The sequence below is a fragment of the Tinamus guttatus genome, unplaced genomic scaffold (assembly GCF_059628265.1).
Source record: "Tinamus guttatus ecotype Peru unplaced genomic scaffold, ASM5962826v1 Tinamus_guttatus_pri_ptg000397l, whole genome shotgun sequence".
NCBI classification, from domain to species: domain Eukaryota; kingdom Metazoa; phylum Chordata; class Aves; order Tinamiformes; family Tinamidae; genus Tinamus; species Tinamus guttatus.
Genome location: NW_028288931.1, coordinates 1736648 through 1764082, shown reverse-complemented (window position 1 = coordinate 1764082; position 27435 = coordinate 1736648). Strand labels below are relative to the sequence as shown.

The following is a 27435-nucleotide window of genomic DNA, read 5'->3' as shown; positions in this document are numbered from 1 at the left end:
AAGCACATTTAACTGCAAAGCTTTCTAGTAAAGACTGAAGAGATAAAAGGAATCACATACAGACTCAAGCTGCAAATGCTGGAAAAAGCTCTCCTGTTACCTTCATGTGTCACCAAAGCCCAAACGCACAAAGCCACTTCGGTGCCTAAACCCCACTGCCCTTCCCCTTGCTGCCTCAATATTGTCATTTGTGAAGTGGAAGTTGTTTTTCTACAAAGCATTCTGTAAAGGGGCAGCAGCTCCACGCACACAATGAGATGGATGCACAACGGTGTTTAGGACTCACTTATCCAGGTAGATAGAAGAAAGTCCATTCATCTGGTCCATCTTATTGACCACCAAGTCAAGCTCAGAACGCAAATGTGGGGTGCTGGACCCCGTTGGAGCTTTGTTGAGGAAACTGTAGCATCTCTCAGAGACGTGCCGCAGGTCAGACCTCAGCTGCTGGAGATCCTCCTGCATGCGCTGCGGGGGAAAGAGAGGGGACATCACAGGAGAGTCCCAGCAGAGGCACTTGAAGCCCTGCGCTGTCACACATGCACTACCCACGTCCTTCATTCTCTTCTGCCAGCGAGGAACACGAGGCAGAATTTACCCCAGAGACGTCATTTTAGGCACATGCAAAAGCCCAGCAGCCACCACCTTCCTCCCCTGCTCGAAGGACTCCTCATCCTCACAGCTAGAAGGACTGACCTCCTGCTCTGCGATGCGGAGAGTGTTTTCCTGGATAGTGTCCTCGTCTGCCCGGGTGCTGCTTGGGGACTGGATTCGGCTCACTAGTCTCTGCTCGCACTCCTCCAGGCGCAGACGGATGTTCTTGAGCTCGGAGAGATACGTCCTGGCAGCAGTCTCGTCCTTGTCCTCTGTTGAGTCACAGACAAACAAAACATGGACCCGCGGCCACAGCGAGGAGCCGCCGGCAGCCCCGGCGCCGAGCGCGGCACCGCGCTGACAGCGAGACCCCCCGAGGCCTCGGCTCACACGGAAAACAAGTTAATCCCATCCTCCTTCCTGAACACAGCGACCCAGCCACAGGGCACCCCACGTGGCAGAGCCCCTTGTCTCAGTGCCACTCACGATCCCGCTGTGTCACACACGGCTCTGAACAGTGGCTGCCATGTACGGCTTGTTAGAAAGCTAAACACAGGAAAAATTCCTTGCGCAGAACGTGTTTGACTAATGACTAATGCTTCTCTGGCAGTGCTGGGCTATGAGGGCTCAGCAGGTGACCTGGAGCTGCAAAGCCAAGTCCTCTCTGTGGGAGCACTGCTGGACAAAGACCGACTACTTGAGTGGAGGGAGAAGGAAGGAAAGCAGCTGCTCACATCATCACCAGCTAGCGCAGAAAGAGGAGAAAATGAAGCCATCACACAGGCCCTTTTCTTATTAGTCCCCGCCGCTCCTGGTTAATCCATCAATCTTTGAAGCTCACCGTTCTCCATGGACTCCAGCAGCTGCCGGATGTGTTCCTTGGAAGCCTCAACTTCCTCTTCCAAGCGCAGCCGGTCGGACACCGAGAAGAGCTCGGAGTCGCGGCTGTCCTGCAGGAAGTCTTCGTAGTGAGCCTGGAGGCTCTTCATGGCCTGCTGGCACTCCCCTTGTGCCAAGGATCTGAGCTGCAAGTGGAAAAGAGCACTTTTAACCGCTGGGAATGACTTCCTGCACACAACCTGAAGCTGCTCTCCCCCTGCTTAATGACCTCCCTTTGCCAAGTGCATATTGGCTCTCCAGAGGGGAAAAGGCAAGTTCCTTCCCCGTCGGCCTCATGCCTCCCTCCAGCCTTGCTCCTTCCCCACTGAAATGCTATTTTAAGTCCATACTCTCTAATGGTTATTACAGCTCAGCAGCAAACTACTGTTGCTCTGTGGATTAGGAAAAGCTGCAGCCATTTTTGCACTGAGCTGCCAAGCTCGGGTTATCCCGCTGCTCGGGGTCCATTTTCCTGGCCTTGCGGCCTTTGCTCTTCCCTTTCCCGTTTCCCGTTGTCCTCTCGCCCGCAGGGCAGTCTCGCCAGCGCAGTGACAGCCACAAGGCAGGCAGACATGGTACCTTCTCCATGGTGAAGCCCTGCACCAGGGTGAGGTCCTTCCGCAGGTAGTTCCAGGAGATGAGGCTCTTCATGTTCATGTGGAGCTGGTGCCACAGAGCCATCACCTTCTGATACAGCTGCTCAATCCTGCCACAGGAAAGAGCAGATCCATCAGCTGTGGGATTTTATCTCTTGGAAGCCACTGCAAGAGTCCCTCTGAGGGTTTGCAGTAATATAGCCATGAGGGCTAGAATTGAGTAACAAGAGTAGAGTAGAAAATAGAGTAATAGAGAGCAGCGAGTTACCTGTTAGCCATCTCGATGGCCTCTTTGTTCGGAGGGGGAATCAGGAAGCACACGGAGGGCACCATGGCCTCGTTGCCCGTGGGGCTGATCACCTTCCATTTGGTCCTCTGCGAGTTGTCTTCCAACACGCACTCGTCGTTCCTGCAGATGGTGATCTGCAAGGCACCAGCAACGCGGCCCCGTCAGAAGGCAGCAGCAGGTCTGCACGCTCCTGCCTGTGCTGCCAGCTGCTCTCCTGGGGGCAAACCCGCCTCCACAGCAGCTTTTTGTTCAAAAACAACCCCAAAAGCAACACGGAAACCAAGGCATGCTGCCAAGCAGCGCAGCACACTCGTGTCTGAGGAAAGGGGACGAGGAGGTTGAGGCTGGCCAGCACCCAGGAGGTTATTTGGCTGACAATGATGAACCCATTCTCTTTGGGGAAAAGTAGTTTAGCTCCTGCCCAGAATAGAGCTGAGACACAGAAGCTGTTCCAGGAAAAACAGCTATGCTACTTCCCTGCTCATCTCTCCCCCCTGCATTCCTGCTTTTCATTGACAGCTACCACAAACCTCATCCAAACCCGTCCTGGCTCTCTCCTTCGTCCCGTCCCTTTCGAAGTCAGGCCAACACCTCACCAGCCTCCTCACCTCGATCTGCCGATAGTCGCAAACGGCCTTGATGGGGATCGTGCTCTTCACAAGGTGGTCTGGGTTCCTGGGCTTGAGCTGCACGATGCTCTTGGACCGTCCCACCAGGCTGGCGACGGAGCTCTTGGACTGAATAAGCTGTTCCTTCTCATCCTGCAGAAAGAAGAGCAAAGAACGGGTTGCTCAAGGCAGAGAGGGGAGAAGAGGCTTCGTCACCATCCCTCCCCATCCCGAGATGAGTCTTCAGGAGCTATCCTGGGACCTTGACCGCTGAACAAACACGTTAGGAGGATCCCAATGGGAAGAAGGGGTCAGGAAGGAAGGAAAGAAGGGAGAACTGACTTTGAGTCAGGGCTGGGACCCCTCCACTTATGACTCCCACGGCCCTGCCAAGCTGCATGCACAACACTGGCTCTTTTGCTTCTAGGACATGAAAAGACTGTCTTTGAAAAGGAAAGGAGAACACAGCATATGCCAAAATTAAAGTCACAGTAGGTTTAAGTGGCAAAGAGCAGGACAAGTCCTGGCCAAAAGCCAGCGTTTTTCAGTTGCTTGGAGGAGAGGCCACAGAAGCATGCTCCCCTTTCTAGAGCAGAGGATGAAGGCGTGTTTAAACCCATGTTTGGAATGGGGGGTGATGAGTCAAGCGGATAAAAAACATCCCAGGAGAAGCGGTTAGCGGTGGCGTGATCGCACAGGTCTCTGGATTTGGCTAGGAATAAAATGCTGCATTATGGAGTCCCATAAGTGCCGGCTGGGTCCGGGGATGGGGGGACCCGGGGGACGGCTCCAGCCACGGGACGGGGACGTGTGCGGATCACAACACCGGCAGCCCATGGCACTAGTCACAGCTCAGCCCCTTTGGGCTGCAGAGGTTTAACAAGGATCCCAGGAAAATGTTCTCCATCATGCTTTGAACCCTCAGACCACGAAGGGCTGGTTAGTGTGCTAAGAACAGAAGAGGATAAATTACTTAATTGTTAAAAAAGAAAAAAAAAGAAAAAAAAAAGAATAAATGATTAAATAAACTACCTGTGCCTGTCCCACGGAGCATGATTGAAAGAAATACAACTTTAACTCATTAGGAAAGAAAGAATGAGACAGCTTAGAGGAGGGCAGCTGTCCCCGTCTTAGACCGTGGCCACTCTCCTCCTGCCCAGCCTGCACCTTCCCGACCCGCTGCCACGTGTTGGGTTTGTGGCAGCCCTTGTGAGCACTGACTATCGGCATCCCGATTTCCCCACGTGCAGCCTGGAAACCCAGGGAATCTACCAGGAAAATGAGGAAGCGGCTCCCTGACTCCACGGCCTCCGATTTAACCTCTGCGGGCCGTCACCAGAGGCTGGGTGGTTAAACCACAAACCCCCTGCTACCCCCACTTCCAAGCACTACCTGCTGCTTTGCTCCTTGGTTTTTATTTTTGTCAGGCCAGTTCAGAGCATGAGAGTACGGTTGTGGGTCTGGGTGGCGACACTCGGGGACCGGAGCCACCACGTGCCGGCAGCCCCGGCCATGTCGCCCTCCTCCCCACGGATACGGCGTGACACAAGGACACACTCGCTCTGGATGGACATTCCTCTCCAGCCCAGCTCTTAGGAAGCTCCAGGCAGAGAGCAGAAACAAAACACAAATGGCACCTGGGCACCCACGGCACCGTCGACAGCACCCGACCACCTCCGGAAAGGAACAGTTCAATGGATACTAATGGAGAGGAACCAGCTCCGGGGTGGTTTAATTAAAAGAAGCCTCTAGCTATAGTCTTGCCCAGGCAGGATGTGCTGCTTGTTCTTTACCAAGAGAGTACAGAGAGGTTGTGGCAAGTGCCACCAAGCACAAATGCTGCAGACACTGATGATCCGCTGCCGCTTCCCAAATCCAGCTAGTGCAGGCAACACACAGGACAGGCAGCAAGACGAACGTGGCCTGTTTTCCACGGAAAGCAAGATGCCCCCCGGCCAACACCGCTGGACTGGAGCAAGTATTCCATGTGCTGCCCCCAGGGAGATGGGGAGTCCGGCAAACCCACCATGGAGTCCTGCAGCAGGTCCTCCAGGCAGGTCAGGCTCGTGTTGTGGTCGCACGAATACTTCCTCTTGATGGAGTCCTGCAGGCTGCGCAGGTAGGTCTCCAAGTCGCGGGCATCGCTGAAGAACTGCGAGACCAAAAAGTGTCACAGGAATCGGCACCGCTCAACCGAGCGACGGGCAAGAGGCCCCCCGAACGCCTCCGCGAGCGGCGGTACCTGGAAATAGGCAGCGTTCTCCTTCACGTGCTGCTCCACGCACAGGCAGAGCTGCTTGATCCACTGCCACTGGGTCTGCACGGCGGCGCCGTAGGCCTGGAAACACAGCGAGCAGCCCTGAGCACGGGGCTCGAGCAGAGGGGCACGGGCAGGACGCGCCGCAGCCGGGGGATGCACATAAAAGGGCAGGAGCCGGCGGCAGCAGCAGTGTTTGGACACTGAAGTGACAGACAGCAGGCCCAAATCTGCACATGCCGGAGGCTGCTGCAGGCACAAATTTGCCTTCTCCCACCCTGGAACAGGCGCCTGCCACTAAATCAAACAGCGGGGAGAAAAGTGTCCTAGCAACCCTTCACTACATCCCTGTTTTTTCTCTAACAGTGCTGGAGGCTTCAATAGCTCCAAGTGACCAGAGCCTTTCCCTGCATCAGTGTACTGCAGAAAAATGCTCTGTGTATGCCAATCTGTGCTGCCCTTATCTTGGAGACCTTGTTATTTGTATAACTTCTCACTGCGTGCTCCCAAAGACCGAATAAAACAGCTCTTAGCACTGCATTAACACTCTTCTTCCCCCATAAAACACTTCATTAGGTCTAAATGCTCTTAAAAGCGCCGTGGGGTCGGGCAGGGGCACAGTGCAGGGCTGCGAGTTTCCAAGTTACATTTTGAAGATCTGCTGCCACCTGATTCACGGGGCTCCTCTCTGCTCTGCTGTCACCACTCACCTCTACAGTTTGCTTGGCTGGGTGATTCTCCAGGGACAGCAGCTCAGCTGTGTCTTGGAGGGAGCGGAAAACGTCCTGTCTCTCTTCCAGCTCCATCGTCAGCTCCTGAGCAACGGACACAAGCGAAGTCAAAACCTGGGCTACCAGGAGCGGTCTGCATTCAACTAATGAAACAGGTTTGGTAACATGGGAGGGAACACCAAACTTCTGGGGTTTTCTGCAACCCCAGAAACTCCTGCAGCAGTTTAAAAGCTGCAGCAGTGTGACAAGGAGTGCATCCACCCCCCTGGCCCTGCTCGGGGAGCCACTGTGAGGTGACAGACTGCTCACCGAGAAATAGTTCCTCTTGGCTGCAATGTTGGGGTTGTTGTCACTCCAGTCGTACGCCAGTTCCTCTTCCTCCTTCTCATTCAACCAAATCAGTTCAGCGGTGGCTCGAGACACAAACAAGTGCAAGCTCTGGAGATGCCTCAGGCGGAAGCTTGACGTCTCCTAAACACAGTTGAGCAACATGACTCCTATTCCCTGGCTCTGACAATCCCCAGTTTCTTCTCCCATCTCCCCAGCCATGGAGCAGGGATGGTCAGGACCAGAACAGCAGGGATGGACCACGCACTCCCCTGGCAGCGGTAGGAAGGGGCTACCAGCCCAAAGTTCACTCACCATCAGCTTGCAGTACTGCGTCTCCAGCTTGCCAAGTGTCTCTGTGTAGCTAGCACGGAAATTCTGAGACATTTTAGCCTGGAGGATGAAAACGTTCTTGTTACTCAACACAAAACAGCATCCTACGAAACGCCACCTCTAAACCTTTCTCCCCAGCTCTCCATGAGCAAGTAGGCAGAGAGGACAGCTCAGGGCAGCAGCCTCTTGCACCAAACCAGCAGCAACTCGTAAGCCCTGTCCTTAAATATTGCCTGTCTCTAAGTCACCTTTGCCCACAAGAGCTGCCACCTCCTGTGCTCTCATCTTCCCAATGCCACCAAGCCTTTCCACGCATGCTGTGCCAGGGTGGTGCCACCGTACCTCGTAGACGCGGGCCTCCTTCACGCTGGAGCCCAGCTCCTCCACGCTGCTGTGCACGAGTCGCTGCGTCTCCAGCTGCGACTCCACGCTCGGCAGGTCGTTCCCCCACTCTGCCCGCTCCAACCGCATCTGCAACAGGCCAGAAGGTCCGAGTCAGCACCCCCTGCCCACCCGGGCACATCTTCAAAGGACAGGAGGGCAAAAAACCTCCTGGGCCGCTGCAGAGGCAACAAGTAACCAGCCAGCCCAGGCAGAAAGGCCTCAATAAGTTCAAACACTGGATGATTGCAGAGGCAGCCTGCACAGGCCTCACACTCAGAAAGACCAAAGGGCTCATTGGATCAGTACAGTTTTGCATGTGGCTTTGAAAATAACTTCCCATACCCAGCAAACAGCAGGATCACAAGAGAGAAGACCCAACTCAAGACAAAACACTAATGTTTTGCAGAAATTCCAAGCCACCCAAACAATTGCTGTTCACAGAGACAAGGGTAAAGCAAACAAACAAATAAAAACCACACAGATCATTTGCAGTTTTACCCTTTGGTGTGGTCTGGGGAGCAAGTAAGCCAGGACTCACCTGCATTTCTTCCACCCACGCCAGCAGCTCGTACACGAAGCGGAGGCTGCCCTCGTCTTCAGAAGAGGAGATGGCCACGAGCTCCGTCCTGGTCATGGGCTTGCGGAACCAGGAGGCAGCCGACGTGTGCAGCCCCTTGGTCAGCGACTCGCCCTTCAAGTGCGTGGTGCTCCGCGTGGTGCTGGGCACCAGCTCCAGCGTGGAGAAGTGCCCTTTCCTGTACAGGTTAGTGCACTCGAGCCGCAGCGTCACCAGCTCGTCTTGCAGCCGCATGATCCTGGAGGAGCAAACCAGGCACGTGTGAAAATCCCGGCGGAGCTGGTGCGGAGCAGCCCCGGCCGCTCTTCTGCAGCAGCCGGCTATCTTGTCATGGCCCCGCTCACCTGAACACCAGCTCCTCCAGTTGGTAGTAATTCTCATCCCGAAGGATCTGCACATCCACCTGGAGCTGGCGGATGAGCCCCTCGCACTCCTGCAGGTACATGACCACGTCGGATTCGTACTGCACCGGCCCGCCAGACTCCAGGTGAGCAGCGTCCTGCACCAAGACAAAGGGGAATGAAAACTGGGTCCCCTCCGTCCCATCTGCATGAGCAGAGGGGTTGGGATTGTTCCCCAACACAGATGTTAAGGTCAGAAGGACCCTCAAACTTCACTAAAATCAACACGGGGGGAAATGCCACCCCGCCACTCACAGCCTGCAGTGTGTTCTTCGCGAGAGTAAGTTTTTCTTCACAGTTCAGAGCACCATTCTGGATTTTGTTAGCAATTTGTAGAAGCAGTTCCAGCCTGCGATGACAGAGGGAAAGGGAATGAGGGAAAGGCTTTGAGCTGTCCCAGCAGTCGCAGGAGCTGGGGAGGTCCCAGCAGGGAGCTTTGCTGCTCCAAGCAGAGCACCCACCTCTCCACCGCCGGCCGCAGGAGCTTCTCGCGCTCCAGCATCTCGATGATCAGCTTGCCCCACTCCTCCTCCACATCATTAGGGTGGTAGCCCTGGGGCAACTTGATGCGGCCAAATTCAATCCATACCTGGGGAAAAAAAAAGCAACATTTAGTACCTTGTTCTCTAGTTGGCAAAGAAAGTGGGGCAATGAGGCAACAGCACTGCCTCTGCAGCATGGTATGTGCAAGATCATTTACCCTAAGGGTTATTTCCATTTCTAAACTCCAAAACAAACTAAACTGAATATGCTTAAGTCTTGCTAAAAGCCTAACACTCCCACCTACACACCTCTGTGCAGCTGAGATAGTACTTACCTCTAAGAGTTTGTAGAGCTCCTCAATCCTCCCTTTCTCTTGCTCTTTCAAGGGGATTTCAGTTTCTTTGAAGTGTATGTATTGATTATAAAGTCCCTGGGAGAAGAAAGACTGCATGAGAGACTGGCCTGAGGATGATGCCATGTGGCTGTTGGAGCAGAGCACTGGGGCACCCTCAGGAGGGCCCTTGCTCCAGGACCCACCTTGAGTTCCACAGGGTTCCGGGGGAAGGATTTATCCGACATGAGCATCGTGTGCTGCTTGATCCACGAGATGAGAGACTCCATGCGGCTCTGGTATTCCAGCCACCTGGAATCCACCTCCTGGAAGTGAGAGAGACCTCGTAAAGCACTGCCAACAGGGAGGACTCCGCAAGGACAGACAGCCCAGCCCTAACACGTCCCCAAGCACAGCAAGAGGGGACCTGATGCAGCATGGTCACAGCTGTGCTCGTCACAAAATACAGTGGCTGCAACACGGACCGGGTCTCCTCGCTGTGATGCTGTCTCATGGGTACAGGGTGGAAAAGGAAAGAGTTTTCTTGCAAGAAAGCTGCTCTACAGAAGCCAGCCTGACTTTGTGGAGGAGCTGCCCGCAGCTTTCCGAGTGCTCAGAGCTCGAGGCACAACGTAACCAGTCCCCCCGGCTGTGGGGAGCATCAGGACCCACGGCGGGTGGCTCAAAAGGGCACACACGCTAATGGGGAAGCTCCTTCCTTGCCTCAAACCCATTCCCCCGGCAGCAGTTCATTACAGCTGGAACGGAAACCTCCAAAGCCTCCTCCTGAGGGATACAGGAGCCTCCCAAGCCCCAGCTCCAGGAGGCTGCGGTTCGGCCTCCCAAACGAGTGAGGTGCAAAAAAAGCAGCCACGCTTACGATAGCGCTGATCCCTTCTCCCTCGGGGACCTTGGGAAAGGCATCGTAGATTGAAGACACATAAGTTATCACAGACTTCTCATCTGGAGATGGAACATCCACATCTGGAAGGGGACAAGAGAGGCACAAGAGGGGTGAAACCTCCCCAGCAGGAGCCGGGTTTGCCCGCTCCACCCGGCCAACCTCTCACCTTCTGCATCCAGCAGCCGGGTGACCCCCAGGCGCTCGGCGATCTCGAACGCCTGCTCCAGGTTCTCTCGGTTGCTCTGCACTTGCACCCTCTCCATGTCCACCAGATCCGGCCTGCAAGACACACGTCCCAGTCCTGATGCGGGTGCTGCCAAACAGCACGAGGCCGAGCGGGCAGGGACGGGCGCTGCTGTCACCACGGCTGCTCCGCGCCTCGCTCCGGCAGCGCTCCCGGGAAGGCTTGGAGAGAGCCTTGGATGAAGCGTTAAGTGCGGGAAACAGCAGCACTTCAAGCACTGCAGCATTCCCATGCTCCGCTTCTAATGCTTTTCCTTTTTGCTTCCCTCGTTAAAGAGGACTTATCTCCCGATCCGCTGCTTTTCTGAGCACCGACCCAGCAGCAGCAGCTCCCCACAAGTCCTCCCACGCCTGCGTGTCCAAGCGATCCAGATCTGGTGGTGGGGAGGGATCCCGGGATCCTCCCGGCCAGGCAATGCTCTCGCTGCCCACCTGTATCTGTGGATGAGGGCGTTGAACATCTTGCCGTCGCTCCAGCACGAGGAGAAGTTGGTGCACTTCACCCCAATGTAACCCGCCGTCACCTTCTGCGTCCACAGCAGCAGCTTCTCCTTGGCCGACATGTCCCCGGACTCTCCGCTGATGTAGATGTCGGAGATCTGCGAGGGGGCAGCAGAGCCAGGGGTGATTTGGGAGGAGGAAGGGAGCCCCCGGGCACATCCCACCTCTATAAACACGGGCTACGTGTGCCATGGGGCAGGGAGAAGCCCCTGCGGTATCTGGGGCTCCTGGGTGCAGCTGGGAGCTTCCTATTAAGGCTCCATCCTTGTCCTCCTATTAAGGGACAAGGATCACCAACCAAAGAGGGCACTGGGCAAATGTGGCACCCAGGGGGACCTCAGCAAGCGCCAACAGGAAACTTCTCATGGCCACATGCAGTAGGAGACCTAGTGGGCTTGGGAACGGACCCCGGTCCCACCAGGGGCACTGAGCAGCTCTCCCCAACTTGGCCGGGTCAAACAGAGCTTTTGGCGGGACAGGAAGGGTGGCGAGAAGGTGGCCACGTCCCCCCTGGCCTCGCTGCGCCCGGCTGCGCGGGCCCCGGGGTGCTGCTGACCCACTTTCCCAACAAAAGCCATCTATAGTCACAGATTCCTCCCGCTAAACGCCCAGGACGGGCTGCAAATCCCAGGCTGGCACGTGACGAGACGCACGTGTCCCCGCGCGCCGGGATGCTCCCGACCGACGCAGCCTTCCCCGCCGGCCTCCCCTCCTCGCCAGCTCCCCAGTCAGTCCCATCACCTCCCCTTCGTGCCGAGGAGGACGAAAGGGAGGGCCGGGGCGCACGGGGGAGCGGCAGGACGTGGGTGCCGGCCCGGGGACGCGCTCGGCACGGCCGGCGGCCGGCGCTGCCGCAGCCGTCGCCCCGTTGCTTCGTTCTTGCAAAACACGGGCTCGAGGAGCCGCATCCCGGCTGCACCTGCCGGATTAAGGACGGAGCGGCGCCGGGGTGGGCTCGGAGCGAGCGGCGTCATTGGTATGCGGCGGCCGCCGGCGCCCGACACGCTCATCACACCCAGGGCTGCTCTTTGTCAGCCGCTGCCGCCGTTAACTCCTGCGGGCCCGGGGCGAGGGGCTGCTCCGGGCAGGGGGCACGGGACGCTCCGGCAGAGCCCCACGGGGCGGGATGCAGCCTCGCGCGGCGCCGGCTCCTCCCTGCCTGCTCCTTGTGCACCCGGGGCGGGACGAGGATTTCGGGAGGCCCCGCCAGCTCGCAGGAGCTGCCGCCATCCCCTCCAGTGGCTTTTGGGACTCTCGGACCCGGCAACCAAACGTGACAAACGTGAGTCCAAACCGCGACAGCAGCACCAGGGCACCGCTCTCCATGGTCCCAGGCTCCTCCCGGGCTCTCCAGCCTCTCCCCTGCTTGTCCCTCTGCTGAATTCCCAGGCACAACCAAGGAGAGCAACCAAGGGAGCTCCCAACAGCAGCGGCTGCTCGGCCAGCCCAACAGCAGCCTCCTCTGTCCCTCCTCCTCCTCCTCCTCCTCTTGGACACCAGCATCGCCCACTCCTCAGAAGAGGCGACCAACCTGTTTCCTCTTCCAAGGGACTCCTGGCTACGGATCACCTGGATCACGAGCAGCACGTTGCAACCAGCCCTGCAGCCTGCTGCGGGACAGCACCCGGCTCCGTGCTCGCCAGGACCCCGGAACGCTGGCTCTGCTCGGAGCGACGGCACAAGGACGCCCACGGGGGACGTTTCCCGTTCTCCGTAACCCCGGCGCTGCCCCGTCCGCCTCCTTCCCGCAGCGCCGGGGGACATGAAGCACGTGCAGGGGGTGGTGACACCCCCGAGACGCGTCGCACCGCGGCGAGACGGCGCGTGCCACCCGGAGCAGGAGCTACAGGAGATCCCGGCTGCCGGGGAGAGGAGCCCAAGGGCCGAGGGGATGTGGCAGGGATGCTCCGCTCGCCCCGGAGGGCAGGGATGCTCCGCCGTCCCGCGGGAAACGCGCGGATCCGCACCCGCCGCCACGCACGCCGCTCCCCGGAGGCGCTTGGGACAACCGCGGCCACTGACCCTGGGCGCAGCCAGCTCTGCCTCGAGGACCGCGGCGGTGTCGCCGGCCGCGGCGCGCGCCGGCTCGCGAGGGTGCCACGAGGAGCGGGACACGGGGCCGGGCGACGACGTGGCCGGCCGCGCGGGGCGGCTCTGCCCCCGCGGGATGTCTCCCCCTCCATCGGCGGGCCTGTCCCGGGATGACGGCCATCCCGCAAGGCTGCGGCTCTCCGGCGGCTCCGCCATGGGCGATGGTGTCGACAGCTCCGAGATGGTGCCCGGCTCGCTCGGGGCGGCGCGCTCATCGCTCCCCCCGCTCCGGCCTCGCTCCTGGGCGCTCCGGCGCGCGGCTCCGGGGCTGCCCGCGGCGGCGCTGGGCAGCGGCAGCAGGACGGCCCGGCTGCTCCCCGGTGGCTGCCGCGGCGCCAGCCCGCGCTGCAGCTCGGCCGCGGTCTCGAACAGGCGGGCGACAACGGTCAGGCCTTCCTCGGGGGAGCTTCCCGCCGCCGCGGCCGGCGGCTCCAGCACCAGGAGCGCCTGCTGGATCTCCCCTTGGAAACGCTCCTTCACCTGCACCAGGCGGCCGGGCGGCGCGGCCTCCTCCTCCTCCTCCTCATTCCAACACGCCTCGGCGGCTCCCGAAGGCCCCGGCGCATCCTCAGGGACAACCTCGGCCTCCTCGGCATCCTCCCCGCCGCCCGGGGGATGCTGCTCCTGCGGCTCCCCCTTCGGCACCTTCCTCCTCTTCTTCCACCACCTCCTCCTGAGGCGGCTCCGCGTTCGGGGCTCCGGCGGGGGCTCCAGCGGCCGCTCGCCGGGCGGCGGCGGCTCCTTCGCCCCTTTACAACAACTCAGGGCATTGCCCATGGCTGCGGCGCGACGGCGGCCGCGCCGGGCTCCGTATCCCGTAGAAACCCCAGTTGTCGCCTCATGGGCGTTCCGGAACGCTCGGCGCCGCCGCTCCGTATCCCGCGAAGCCCCGGCCGCCGCCTCACGGGCTCAGGCGCCCCGGCGCGGAACGCGCGGCGCCGCCGCCGCCTCACGGGCCTCATGGTGGCCGGCGCGGGCGGGCGGCGCGCGCGGAGCCTCCCCGCCGCTCCAGACAGCCATCTTACAGGCGCGGAGCTGCGGGGAGACACATTCAAAGCATCTCACTGCAGTTCAGGAATCACTTGACCTAAAAGCAGCCGGCGCCCGGATTGGCTGCGGCGCCCGCTCTCCAAATATGAGGTAATTGGAGCACGGCCCCGGCGCGCAAACAGGGAGCAGACGGAGGAGCCGGGAGAAGGGAGGGAGAGCGCGGGGCGGCGGGGAGGGAGGAGGAGGGAGGGAAAGCAGGGAGGGGGGAAAGGAAAAGGGAAAAGAAAAGGGGAAGGTTGGCAAAGGTAGCATAAAGGAAGGGGTGGGAAAGGGAGGAAAAAAGCAGGGAGGAGCCGGCGCGGCGGGAGCGGAGGGAAACCCTGCAGCATCCGCAGCACCTGCCTCGGGCACCAAACCCTGCCGGCGGCGCCGGCTCCATCCCCGGCCCCGGGGGTGCAGGGGGGCTGCTCCGGCACCCAGGGATTTCCCCCCTGTTCCCGGCGCTGCCGAGGCTCTGGCATGGCTTCCCGCAGCCCCCGGGCGCGGAGAGGCGATGCCGGCAGCCAGCCCGGAGCGGCGCGGCAGCGGCACGTGCGGAATCAGAAGGAAGAGGATGGAGAGGAAGGTGGCGGCGAGGATGGGGAGGGGGCTTGGCTCCAGCAGGCAGGGCTGGAGACGACAGGACTGTCACCTCCGGGAGCCCTCCTGGGGCACAGGACCCTGCAGAGCATCCCCCAAACCAGCCCCGTGCCCCAGGTCCCGGGGAGCTCCCGGCACACGGGCTCCAAAGAGGCCCCGCAGCCCCCGCCTGGGCCGGGCTGGCTCTGCCGCAGCAGCAGGAAGGAGATTAAGGGCTCCACAATGGAGCTGCATCCCGGGAAAAATCCCGTCCCGGCAGGCGGGGCGAGGAGGCGCCGCAGCCCCGCGAGTCCCATGCGCCAGCCCCGCTCCCCTGGTCACCCAACCCCGGCAGTGCCACCTCCCCGATTCCCAGGCCATCCAGAGGGGACTTGGGAAGGACATTGGGAAGCATCCGTGGCTCCCCGTGCTCTCCTGTGGTTTGCTCCGAGCCCAGCGGAGCAGGGAGCAGCCCCACGGCCGCCCCGAAGGCGGCGGGGACAGGACAGCTTGGCACCCGCCGCCATCCCACATCACCCATGACTCATCAGCATCCCGGCCCCGCTCAAGCCCGGCTGCTTCCCAGACCACAGCGCCGGCAGCAGCTCCGGACACAATCCAGCCCTGTGCAGCCAGCTGAGAAGTGCAAACGCCCCAAACTGCACGTTCCCGAAATATCCAGGTCAAGAAGGCCAGCAAAGACACGACAGCTCCGGCATGGGGAGCGCACTCGGCTCGGGCACTCGGGATCATCCCTTTGAGCTGCACCCGGCCATCGCCACCCCGGTGCCACCAACAAGACCCCAGGAGCAGGGACACCCTGTGAACGCACCAGCCCGATCCCTCCGCAGCAGCCGAAAGAGGATTCACCATGAGAAGTGGCACAGAGCCCCCACGGATCACACTCGGCCACTTCACCAGCCTGGCACGTGGCAACACAGATACCATGTTCACCAAACCGCCGTGAAACACACCCGAAACCCGCGGCACCGGCGCACAGCGTCCTCCCGGATCCCTGCCCACTGCGATTCCCGGCTCCCGGAGCACGAGGGTTCGCACCCCATTTCCTCGTCCACCTGCCATGGACCGGGTTCAATCCCCCTGGTTGAGTCTCCTCCAACCTCTGCTCCCCCTCGGCAAGGCTGTTCCGAGCATCCTTCCCAACAACATCCCGGTAACAGGAGGCTATGAAAGACCCGAGACACTTTGGTTTACAACACACCAAAGCTGGGGATGGTCCCAAGCTCCTTCCCCAGCCCCAAAGCTGGGGCAGGCGGTTTCTCCCTTGCCCTGAGCTGCTTCCAGGCAGTCGACATTTTCCACTCTAATGAAGGTCCCCCTGGGACGAACGTCCCTGCCCTGCGCCAGCTCGTCCTGTCCCCGCGCGGCCTCCTCCAAATCCGGAGCTGAGCCGAGCAAAGAGCCCCTGCCAGCAGCCTCGGTGCCGGCGGGAGGCCGGAGCGCACGGTCCATCCCTAACGATCCCGTTACGTAAACGATGAGAGCAGGGAGCTGGTATGCGCTGACGCCGGGCCCCGCGCCGAGCGCTAATCCTCGTGGGACACGTGTGCATGCGGGGACAGGGGCCAGCGCCCCGGGGAGGCGACGCGCTCCCTCCATCCGCCCCGCGTCCCTCAGCGCGAAACGCGGGCGCCCTACCTGGAAGTGCAGGATGATGGTCCAGATGAGCCCCAGCGTGAGCTTGGGGTTGCCGTCCGTAATGTCATCGTTGCGGATGTTCACCAGCTTCACCTGAGCGAGACGGCACGGTCAAAGCTTCCCACAGAGCGCACGGCGCGAGCTGTCCCCAAGCACCCTGTCCCCAGGGCCTCCCGCAGCCTCCGCGGCTCCAGGATCCGCTTTTCCCCTCTCTGCCCGGGCGCCGGGAAGCGCTTTAGCAGCAGTGCTTGATTCCAGCTCACGTGGCCAGCGCCTCGTCCCCGAAGCCCCCAGTGCTGGTGCATAATTTAATAGCTGCAGACCACAGGGGCTGGTTAAAAGAGGCCGGGCGAGTTTATTAACTCCCGCCTGGCTTCCAAACGAAGCTGCTCATCGGGATAAGTCAGGGAGGAGCGGGGCAGGACCCCGTCAGGTCCGAGCAGGCGCCGGGGGGACGTCCCAGGCAGCGCGCTGCCGCCAGGCCCCCCTGCTTCAAAGGGAAAAGGTGTTTAATGGAAGCAGGGAAACCAGCTCCCCGGAGCCGCGGGCGGAATGTCTCTATCACGGGGCTGGAGAGGGGGCTGGGAGTCGTTCCCCTCCTTAGCGTCAGCTTGTGCACAAATTTATTCAGTGCCCTCAGGCAGGAAGGGAAGGAAAATCTCTGCTTCAGCATGAACTGACACCATCTATCATCGCCTGCCCGTATCCGGGGAGCATCCCGACCCGGAGAGCTGCCCCAACAAGCCCGGCAGGGCGCCCGGCCCTGCGGAGCTGCAGGGCTTCACCTGCACGCGGAGCAAGTCCCAGGACACACCGGGGCTAGGGGGATGGCCGAGGAGCATCTCCTGCATCCCCCGGAGAAACCCCGAGTGCACGAGAAAAAGCAGAAGGAAGCTCCTGCCGAGGGCAGCTCTGCGGAGGGACGGCAGCTCCGGCCCTGGCAGCGTGGCCACGTGGAGCGGAGCACGGAGCGGGCCGGCCCGGCACGGCCCTGGCCTGCAACCGCTCCGATATCCCGGCTGCAAGAGCTCCTGCAATTCTGCAGAGCCCTTCCCAGAAGAGGAGTCCAACCCCACATTTTGATCCTAGTTTTTGCAGCGCTTGGACAACTCGGAGCTGCTGACGCTGCTTCTTCACACCCTTCCCAAGCCGCGGTCGGAAGAGCGACACGTCACTCCCTCCTGGAAGAGTTTCATGCAAGAGGGCATCGCCCAGCCCTTACCTGCCGCTGCTTGAGGAAATCCAGGGCGATCTGCACGTTCTGGAGCCTGTGGAAACGCATCCGGCCCTTCTCACGCGGCTGCAAAACAAGGGGTGGTGGCTCAGGTGGCTCCGGTCGCGGTGGCAGCGCTCGCATGCAGGGCCGCTCGGCACCGCGCTCCCCATGCCCTGCGCTGGGTCCGGCCGCGGAAACTTCCACCGTTGCACAAAATCCCTCGGAAAACGGGCAAAAAAGGCCCTTGGCAGGGCCGAGAGATGGGAAGCCCCGGAGGCATCGAGCTGCTCTGGTCCCCCTCGCGAGACGCTGCTGCCTTTGGCACGAGCCCCGGAGCCGGGGCTGCTCCGTGCCCGGCTTGCGGCATCGGCACCGCAGCCGGGCTCGGAGAAAGGCTCCGCAAGCGGATCCGTGCCCAGCTCCTCTTGGGATTGTTGAGGAGCAGCCGGGAATGTCACTGCGCAGGGACATCAGCGCACGGAGCCCATTCCCCTCTCCTGCCCCAGCCGAAGGGTCTCGGCTCCCGTGGGACAACGCTCAGCTCAGCCGGGGGTTCCTGGGCTCCAGCCGGGTCCCGGAGCACCGACGGGACCCCCTTGTCACCCGTCCTGGCCGTGCCCGCGGGACGTGCCCGGCGCGTCTCCATGCAGTGCCGCGGTGGGGCTCATGCTCACACACGGGTGGCCCGCGGGCCCCGCGGCAGGTCGGCGCCGCGCCGCGCTCGCGGATGCTCCGGGCAGCGGGAATTCGGCACCGGGAGCCAGGCGGGACCCTGGGTGACGCCGGAGCATCCGAGGGCGCCCGCGGGGCCGCGCTGCCCCCGGGGTGACTCAACCTACTGCGTCACCATCCTCTTCCTCCTCGCGCTCCTCGCTGCTCGCGCGGAGCCAGGACGGCGCTCTCAGCAGGCGAAGGCTCCTCGCGCCCGACGGCTCTTTTTGCTAAGGAGCAGCGCACGGACAACACCCACGGGGACGCGACACACAGGGAGACAGAATGGAAACTAAAATGCGACGCCGGGTAATGGAAAACGCAGCAGAAACGGGGTGCCCTGGCGAGGGATGGGATGAAGGGCAGCTGGCTCTCCTGGATACCACGGGTACCTACCAGGAAGAGCCGGATTTGATAGGGATAAACTGGATGGCAGGCATCAACCTCCAGATTTAGAAGAGAAGTGGGGAAAACCGGAGCTAATGGTATCTGGTTGCTACAACCCTGCATTTCCCCAGCACCTGGGGCAATTTCCAGGCCCTCAGGGCTGTCCCACCTCCTCTTGTGCAAAAGGGCTTAAAGGGGAGACGTTTCCCAAAGCTTTGGAAGCCAAAACAAGGAGAAGGAAGCTGCCTGGAGCACTGGCACCTCAATCCAACTTTGCAACACCCACCAGCTCTAATTTGGCATCTTGGGAGGGTAACGGAGCGAGTTAGTTAGCGGATCTTTGCCCAGATCCTATTTTAGGGAAAAACCCAAGTAATTCCTGCTGTGCCACAGTGCTGCACCAATAAGGAGCTTCCCAGCACTAACAAATGTGACAGTCTGGAAAGGAGGAGGAGGAGAAGGGAAGGGGATGCCACTACGTTCAAGATGCAAGAAGGGATGTTTGTAGCCAGACAGCTACAGATTCCACAAATCCTCCCCATTCAGCGGATGCTAAATCAGAGCAGGTTGGGGATCCTACCAAGGACCAACTCTGAGCCCAGCTGCCAGGCAAACGGGTAGGGGAGCAGCCCCCAGAGCTGTTGGCATTCCATATTTTAAGCATATAGAAACACATGGAAAGGAAATATGCTTGCAAGGGTCTCCCAGAAAGAGGGGTCTGCCCAGGGCAGCAGAAAATGAGTTTTAGATAATTGCACATTTTAGTGGTATCCAGGAAATCAGCATGAGGGACACACATCTGAGTGAAAAATAAATGAAATAATTATATAAACCAAGCAAAACGGCAACAAAAAAGAGGGAAAAAAAAAAACTATGGCATGAAAAACAACTGCTGATTGCTGCAATGCAACCAGGGTGGAGAGGGAAGACGGAGCGGGAGGAAACAGGCGGCGGGGACGGCAACAGCCCCAGGAAAACAGCCGGACTCACCAGTTTCACTCCCGACAGGACCTCCAGGAGGGAGATGAGGTTGTGGCCGTCCCGCAGGTCTTCGTAGAGGTCGTTGATGTGTTTGCGCACCTGGGGAGGCGGCGAGGACAGGGCTCAGCGCCGCGCCGGCCCCGCTGCCTCCCGACGCGCGCGCCTTGGGAAACGATATTCCCAAACTACTGCCGAGGAAAGCGGCTCCCGGCTCCCCCAGCGAGCTGGCAGGAGCCGCTGTGGGTTCAGGATGTGCAAACGGAGCCCCGGAGCGCTGCATGCAGAGCCTGGAGGAAGGGGTAGCGCAGGCCTGAAGCTACCCAGCAATTTAAGACATTACTTCAGTAATATTTCCCCCCAAAAATAGCATTTAGCTTCTGCTTAAGAGCAGAGGGTGTTTCCACGGGGAAGCACAGCTGCAAAAGCACCAGTCCCCTTTTGGGCGCACCTGGGAAGCTCTCCTAGGAACAAGGAAGCTCTCCTAGGAACAAGGAAGCTCTCCTAGGAACAAGGAAGCTCCACACCGGCTCTTCCCCACACAAATCCGGGGATTTCTGCAGGTAGCGCCAGCCCCGACGCTTCCCCGGCAGCCTGGCCCTGTCTGCCCCCCTTCCCTTCCTAGGATCCTTCCCAAGATCTGCAAGGGGAATGCAGAGCAGGGCAAAGCTGGATGCGCAACACAACTGTGCCACCCTTAAGGCCCAAATTAAGGGGTTTTTGGGGTGTTTTTTTTTTCCAAAATGGAGAATTATTTTACAAATGGGGAATTTAGGCACCGCTGGTCGGGCAGGACATGCAGGAGGGCCCTGGCCACGCTAATCCCCTCGGCTGCCACTGCTCAGTGGCCCCATGTGTAACAAACGGCCTCTTACCTTCATGAGGTGTTTATTGACCCATTTCGTGAAGGTTTTCTTCTGGACTCGGTCCCGCTCATCTGTTAAGAGAGCACAAGGAAAGTCTCAGGAAAAGGGCAAAACACTCGGAACTGATTGGAATAAAAGCGGAGCCGCTCGTTGCGAGGGCCTCGGCTGCGTTTGCCGGCAGGACAAAACCCCCCGAAGCCCCAAACGGGGCTCCAAAGGCCCCCGCGGCCACCGGATCCGCTTACGCTTCCGCTGTATTTTTGGCTCATTGGATTTTAAGGATTTACCGCTTATTCCCGTCCTCGGCTCGGCCAAGGGCGCCCGGGTCGGACGCGGGCGGCTGCTGCCGAGGACGGTCCTGCCCCAGGGGTGGCGGATCGGAGCATCCGCCCGGAAAGCGGCGGCGCTTCCCAGCCCGGGACGGGGACGGGAATCCGCGGTGCCCAACGGGATCACCCGGATCTAGCAGCGTCGCCTCCGAGCGGAGACAGCTCCACAGGGAAGAGAGCTCCCAATCCAGCCTCAGGGAGTTTTTTCCCCTGCTGCCTTTGGTGCTGGCCGCTGTGCATTCCCGAGTCCTTCCCAAATTCCCGAGCACTGCTCCAGACACACAGGGATAGCTGGGAAAGCACGGAGCCAAGAGGAGGGCAGCACTCGGGCCGATCACCTGGGATCCGCAGGGATCCACGGCACACAGAGCCCGGGGCGCGGAGCAGGAATTTACAACAGCAGCTTCGTGTTTGTTCCCATGCCAAAAAATCAGGAAAAAAGCAGCAAACCAGCACCTCAAATCCCCCTCGGCAACGGCACGAGCTCCCCAGCTGCACTTCGGATCCCACCCGGCTGCTCCGGCTTCCCGGGAAGCTCCGCCGGCGGGATGCCGGTGCCAGCAGCGCAGCCGCAGGCGCTCGGGAAAGGAGCCCGGACGCGGGGCGACCGCAGCACCCCCAGCGCTTTAATACCCATCCGAGGGGTGTCCCCAGGCACACAGGGGACAAATCGGGCACCGCGGGGTGGCCGGGACCCCTCCGAGCCCCTGCAGGGCCTCTTCCCGCCCGGAGCGGCCGGCGGGGCCGTTCCCGGGTGCCGGGGAAGCCACGTGTCGCCGCCGCGGCGCGCGCTCACCCATGCAGCACATGCGGCGCTCCAGGCGCTCCGTGAGCCGCCGCCGCAGCTCCGAGGCCGCCGCCATGCGCCGAGGCCGGAATCCCGCTCCCAACGAGGCCGGAATCCCGCTCCCAATGAGGCCGGGGATCCCGCTCCCACCGAGCCGGGGGTCCCGCTCCGCACGGCTCCTCCCACCGCGCCACTTCCTACGGCGGTGGCTTCGCGGGCCGGCGCGGGGGCATCGCCGCGGGGCCGCTCGCCCCGCGCGCTCCGAGCGCCCGCCCGCCGCTTCCGGAGCCTCCCGAGCCCGCGGGCCGGGAGCCGCCCGCTTTGGCTGCAGGCCGCCGCGGATCAGCCCAGGCCGGCAGCTCCGTGCCCGGGAATGCCGGAGCGGCCCATGGTCCCGGCACGCCGCAGAGGCGCCGAGCGGCGGAGCGCCCGGCTATTCCCGTCTGGAGCGCGGCAGCGGGAAGGAGGCGTCCTCAGGGATGCAGGTCAAGCCGAAGCCGAGCGGGCGGAACGCAGGCTTCCCATCCGCCGGCTTCCCGCGGGCACGGAGCAGGCCGGCCCGGCGGAGCATCCCGCGAGCCGCGGCGCCGGGCACTGCCGCGTCCGGCTCTTGGCTCCTTTTCCCCCTCCTTGTTTTCCAGCTCCCGGCTAATTGCGGGGCCCCGCGGCCGGACAATGCAGGGCTGTTCTTCACAAAGGATCCGCCGGAGCCGCGGAGCCGAGCGCTCCAGCCGCGGTCCTGCCCGGAGAGCGCGCGGCCGCGCCGAGATAACGGGGGCTCCTTATCGCCCTCCTAAATATACCCCCTCGGCGGGGCCCTGCTTGCCAAGAGCCCGAGGATATTCCAGCTCCGGCAGAGCGCGGTCCGCACGGAAAGGTCGCAGCCGGCCTCACGGTCCCTGCACGCCGCGGCTCCTCGGAGCGCTCCCTCTTCTCCTCTCAGACCGTTGCCGTTTTTCGCCTTTTCTGCCCCATTTCGGCCCCCGCGCAGGGCTCCGCAGCCCCACTGCTCCGCGCCGCCCTCCCAGCTAATAATAACGCGCGGCCGCTCCGGACTGACCATATTACGGCACCGGCTTATCCCGCTCCGGCTAATCCCCTCCGGCTCCTCTCTGTCCTCGTGGAGGTTTCCCAGCTGCTCTTCCCACCGCCCGGAGATCTCCTGGCCCCACATCCCAGGTGGGGATCTCGCTCCGGGCTTTTCCTTGAGCGCAAGAAGCCGGGAACGCCGGGCAGACCCAGCCATCCGCAGCAAGGGAACGAACAGGGAAAAACGCCCCGGATCCCGGCGGTGGAAACTGATCCCGCGCGCGGCTCCGGGCGCGGAGCGGCAGCCACGGCCCGAGCGGGGCTATTTTTACAAGCGGAGCTGCAAGCTGAGCCGCGGGGCCGGCCGCGGGAGGCCGAGCGGCAGCTCGCTCCAAGGGGCCACAATCCCATTTTTGCCAAGTCGGAATCGCCAACGGGGAAAACTCTCTGTTTTCCAACATTCGCCTGTTTTTTTTGTTTGTTTGTTTTTTTTCCCAAGAGAAAGGACAGGCTTCTCCAGCACATCTGAGAAGAGCAGCCAGCCGGGATAAGGAGAGGGAGGAGATGGCAGCTCCCACTGGGACAGACAGGGAGAAGCCGCAAGCGATCTGGGAAAATGGCTCGGGATGGAGAGGGAGACCCGCTGGAGCAGCAGAGGAGAGAGGGAAAGGAATGCCAGGAGAGGAGGGAAGGGAAAGGAATGCCAGGAGAGGAGGGAAGGGAAAGGAATGCCAGGAGGCAGCCAGAAATGCGGCCGGGCTCGGACGGAGCGGCCGCTCCTTTGCCCTTGTTGGAGCTGCCGCAGGCCCCTGGAATGAATCCCCGCGGGACGGCCATGGACAAGCCCCATTTTGGGAACGGGAGGCAGGGCCGCTGGAGCCCCAACCCGTGGGGACGACGGGGTCCAAGGAGGGCCAAGCGGCCGCATCCCGGCGGAGCCAGGAAACCCCCCTCGGGCCGGCGCGCGCAGCCCAGGAAGCCGCGTGGGGCCCGGCCGCCCCCCTGCCCCTTCCTCCTCCTCCTCCTCCTCCGCGGCTGCCGGAGGGGCCGGCGGGAGGACCCGGAGCGGGAGCGTCGCCCTCCTCCTTCCCGCGGCGCCCGGCCCTACCTGCTCCGCTCCGGCTGCGCCAGTACAGGACGCCGGCGATGCCCAGGACGTGGCTCAGCACGAAGGCGGCGGGCGGCAGATAGGAGCCCTCCGAGAGGGGCATGGCCCTGCGCCCGGAGCCGCCGGAGCATCCGGGAGGGCCGGGAAGCGCCAAGGAGCCCGCGGAGACTTCCCGAACTTCCTGCGCGCTCGGCACGGACCCCCCCGCAACTCCGCGGAGCCGGGCCGGCTCCGGAGCCGGGCGAGGGCGGGAGCGTCAGGCCGGCTCCAACATCTCGCCTTGGCGTTCGCGCGGTCGAACCCCCCCGCTCCCGGCGGAGACGTCATCTCCTGACTTTCCATTCCCGGCCCCGCAGGAATGCCGGCTCCGGCCGGCACGAGCCGTGAGGGACGCGGCGGGAACGGCCTCGAGCCGGCCCTGCGGGAAGGCCGAGGCGCCGGGGGCTAACGGGAACTCTGGTGCGGGGCTCCAAAGGCTCCGATCTCCCTGGGAATACGACGGGAAAGGGCCCTGTGACACATCCAGCCGTGTCCCAAGGTCTCCGAACCAAGCACCGGGCTTCCTATGGGATCATCGCACAGATCCCGAGAGGCAACAACGCGAGTCAGGGAGCTCCAACGCCAGGAAGCCTGTGCCAAGGCCCAGCGGCCACGGGGGAGGGCAGCGATGCCGAATGCGACGCTCCGCAAGACGGGTATCCCAAAGCTGCTCCTTCCAGGCAGTTTTTATCCAACATTAGCATCCATATGGAGGCCTGAGGCATCTCTCGGAACTGCGGCTGTGAGGCAAAAGGCCTGGAAACGCAGCGGGATGGCGGCATTCCCACTTCAGGGAGATTCCCTGCAGGTGCACGGGCCAGGCGCAGGGATAGGGGCTCTGCACGTGCCCTGGGAAGAGCATCCGGAAAAGGCACCCTAAGGAGATGGGAAGAGCACCCCTGCATGCCAAGGCCGAGCAACCGGCAAAGAAACGGCCGGGCGGGATGGGAGCTGATGGGATCTCCAGCTGGCCAAAGTTGGCACCTGAGAAAGGCCTTGGCCATGCAAAGCTGTGCAACACTGTGCAAAACCATGCAGCACTGCGCAGTGCTGTGCAACGCCGTGCAATTATGTACAATGTTGTGCAACACTGTGCAACGCCGTGCAACGCCACACAACACTGTGCAACACTGTGCAACGCCATGCAACGCTACGCAACGCTGTGCAACGCTACGCAACTCTGCAACGCCGTGCAACGCTGTGCAACACCGTGCAACACTGTGCAACGCCACGCAACGCAACGCTGTGCAATGCTACGCAACACTGTGCAGTGCCGTGCAACACTGTGCAATGCCGTGCAACACCGTGCAACACCATACAACACCGTGCAACGCCACGCAACGCAACGCCGTGCAACGCCACACAACACTGTGCAACACTGTGCAACGCCATGCAACGCTACGCAACGCTGTGCAACGCTACGCAACTCTGCAACGCCGTGCAACGCTGTGCAACACCGTGCAACACCGTGCAACACCATACAACACCGTGCAACGCCACGCAACGCAACGCCGTGCAACGCCACACAACACTGTGCAACACTGTGCAACGCCATGCAACGCTACGCAACGCTGTGCAATGCTACGCAACACTGTGCAGTGCCGTGCAACACTGTGCAATGCCGTGCAACACCATACAACACCGTGCAACGCCGTGCAACGTCACGCAACGCAACGCTGTGCAACGCTACGCAACACTGTGCAATGCCGTGCAACACCGTGCAACGCCGTGCAACGCCACGCAACGCCACGCAACGCAACGCTGTGCAATGCTGTACAACACTGTGCAACGCCGCGCAACGCTGTGCAATGCCGTGCAATGCCACACAACGCCGTACAACACCGTAGAACACCGTGCAACGCCATGCAATGTGATACAACACAATGCAACGCTGCAACGCGGGACCTTGCAGCCCGACACAGCTGGTGGGATCCAGCGACACGCGAGGCGCCCCACGCAGCGCAGGACGTGGGTGTTTTAGCAGCCCTGCTCCTCTCTGGGGACGGCAATGGGCAAGACGTGTCCCCAGGGTGCAGAACCGGCACCGAGGGTGCAGCGCGGGGAGCTGCAGCCGTTACCGCCCGGCCCGTTTGCCGCTGCCGCCGCAAGGGAGAGGCCGGAGCGAAACCCCGGCGCGCTCGGGTCCCGACGCGGCCGCTCGCCCGCGATTCCACCGGGCTGCAAGAGGGAAAAGCCCCATTCCCGACGGGCACCGCGGGCTGCGCCCGGAGACCTGCAAAACCACAAGGAGCAAAAGCCCCCGCGAGCGCCGGGGAGCAGCCGGGGCCGCTTGCAGGGAACGGAGCGAATCGGCCGGACACGCAGCAGAAACGCGGCAAAACTCAGGGTGGTTTGGCAAAACCAAGGAGGTCGCAGCCTCTCCACGCGGAGCAGGGATCCCAAATCCGCCTCCGTGCACGCTGGCCCGCTCGCGGCTGCTGCGGGGATGGATGCACGGAGAGGGTGGGTGGTTTCCCTGCATTTTTCCCAAGGAAACGGAGGTTTTGGGCTCCACCAGAATGCCCGATTTGCAACAAGAGCGGCCACGTGGTGCCCGGAGAGCCGGAGCAGGCGGAGCAGGAGGGAGCAAGGGAAGTGGTGGCACCCAGGGGACAAAGGCGGCAGCGGCTGCCGCTCCGCGGGCTCCCCGCGAGCACCAGCGACACAAAGGGATGCGAATCCCGCCGGATCCGAGCGGCTCCGTGCGCTGGGGGGACCGGGACTGAGCGCGCAGGGTGGACAAGGGCCGGGATGCACTTCATTCCGCACAATTTAACCCCATTCCCAGCCCCACATGCTACTTATTTTAACGGGCAGCGCTTGGCAGGAGCCGCTCCGGGCTCTTTCTCGCTCCCGCAGGAAGCCGATAAGGCCGGGGCTCCTCCGGCACGCGGCTCCCGGCTCCGGGGGCCCCGGAAAGCCCTGCCGGGCCCCGCTTCCCGCCGCGGATCCGGGCGGCAGCGCAAACAGCAGCGGCTAAAATTAGCTCCGTGCAAGGCGGCTCCCGGCGCTCCGGCTGCCGCCTCGGCCCGAAAAGGGAACGGGCGGGAGGCGGCGAGGCCGGAATGCGGGAGCCGAGCGGAGCCGAGCGGAGCGGCGGCTCCTGCGCCCCCCTCGCCGGGCACCCCGGCTGCTCCCGGGGAACGTGGGGGGAACTCGGTGCATCCCGGGATGCGCCGGCATCCCGGGATGACCCGGCAGGCTCCGGCCCCCATCCCTGTGTCCGGACGTCGCTCCCGTCCGGCCGGGAGCTGCGTCATCCCGCGGCCCCCCCCGCGCCGTGCGCCTGCCGGTGAGTAATGCGGCGCGGCCGGCGGCTTCCCATTCCTTATATGACCCGGAGCGGCCGGGAAGCGGAGCGCGGCCGGAGCCGCCGGCCTGCCCGGCACAGCAGCCAGGTGGCACTGTGGAAACGCCGCCGCTTCCCGGCCCCGAAGCCCCGGGAAGCTCCGAGCTCCGGCCAAGAGGAGCCGCGTCCTGCGGCCCAGCTCCGGGCTGAGCCCGGCAACTCGTGACAGCGATGCAGGAGCTGCCCCCACGCCAGGCCTCCCCTCCCGGCTGCTCCTGCTCCTCCTGTGCGGGGGCTCCAAGGGCCTGCAGGGCAAATCCTGCTCCTGGGGAGCTCCAAGCCTGGAGAGGGCTTCCGGAGCTCGGATTGAGCTCAATCCCACAGGAATCTGCCCCCTTTCAACCCACAGGGCCAGCCCCGACTGCCGAGGAGCCCTCGGGGGCTAATCCCGGCCCCCACACGGGAAGACATGGAGGAGCCTCCTCCACCCCGAGTGCACATGGAATTGCGGGCCGTTCCCGCGCGGAGCCGAGCGCATCCGCACCCCGCACCGGGAAGCGGGCGCCGGCAGAGCCCCTTGATCGGCGCTCTGCCCTGGAAAAGCACCACGGATTTCCACTGGAAATCCCCGAAAGAAGAGCTCCGCGCTGCCGCCGCAACGGTACCTGCGCCGCGCAGCATCCCGCCGTTCCAGGCCCCGGGAAGGGCTGCTCCGGCATTCCCGAGGATGCCCTGGCGGCTGCAGGAGGAGGGCGCGCGGCCGCCGAGATAAGAGGGTTTGGAGCAAATGTTCTTAGCGAGGGCTTCCCGGCGCGGAGCAAACAGCAGCGGCGGCGCCGCCACCTGCTCCCGGCTTAATCATTCCCCAGGAGCGGCGCTCCCGTTAACCCTTGGGCCGGCGCC

The 27435-nt window shown here is 62.2% G+C and overlaps 1 protein-coding gene across 3 annotated transcripts in view; it reads right to left on the bottom strand.

The window, feature by feature from the left end:
- Nucleotides 1-27435, bottom strand: part of MACF1 (microtubule actin crosslinking factor 1) — a 114189-nt gene that overhangs the window by 73147 nt on the left and 13607 nt on the right. For 2 of the 3 annotated variants that reach the window (XM_088531109.1, XM_088531110.1), the window contains exons 2-26: nt 19961-20022; nt 19098-19187; nt 17016-17093; nt 15794-15886; nt 10367-10533; nt 9858-9970; nt 9668-9771; nt 8994-9113; nt 8791-8886; nt 8435-8562; nt 8229-8322; nt 7917-8071; nt 7534-7810; nt 6954-7082; nt 6594-6671; nt 6261-6422; nt 5931-6035; nt 5206-5301; nt 4990-5115; nt 2964-3116; nt 2335-2489; nt 2050-2176; nt 1433-1616; nt 694-863; nt 287-465 (exon numbers count right to left, since the gene is read on the bottom strand). In XM_088531109.1, the coding sequence (XP_088387235.1) occupies nt 287-465; nt 694-863; nt 1433-1616; nt 2050-2176; nt 2335-2489; nt 2964-3116; nt 4990-5115; nt 5206-5301; nt 5931-6035; nt 6261-6422; nt 6594-6671; nt 6954-7082; nt 7534-7810; nt 7917-8071; nt 8229-8322; nt 8435-8562; nt 8791-8886; nt 8994-9113; nt 9668-9771; nt 9858-9970; nt 10367-10533; nt 15794-15886; nt 17016-17093; nt 19098-19187; nt 19961-20022 (3241 nt within the window). Of the gene's footprint in view, nt 1-286; nt 466-693; nt 864-1432; nt 1617-2049; nt 2177-2334; nt 2490-2963; nt 3117-4989; nt 5116-5205; nt 5302-5930; nt 6036-6260; nt 6423-6593; nt 6672-6953; nt 7083-7533; nt 7811-7916; nt 8072-8228; nt 8323-8434; nt 8563-8790; nt 8887-8993; nt 9114-9667; nt 9772-9857; nt 9971-10366; nt 10534-15793; nt 15887-17015; nt 17094-17848; nt 17951-19097; nt 19188-19960; nt 20023-27435 lie in introns of all 3 variants that reach the window. The other variant, XM_088531108.1, reaches the window with a different exon arrangement.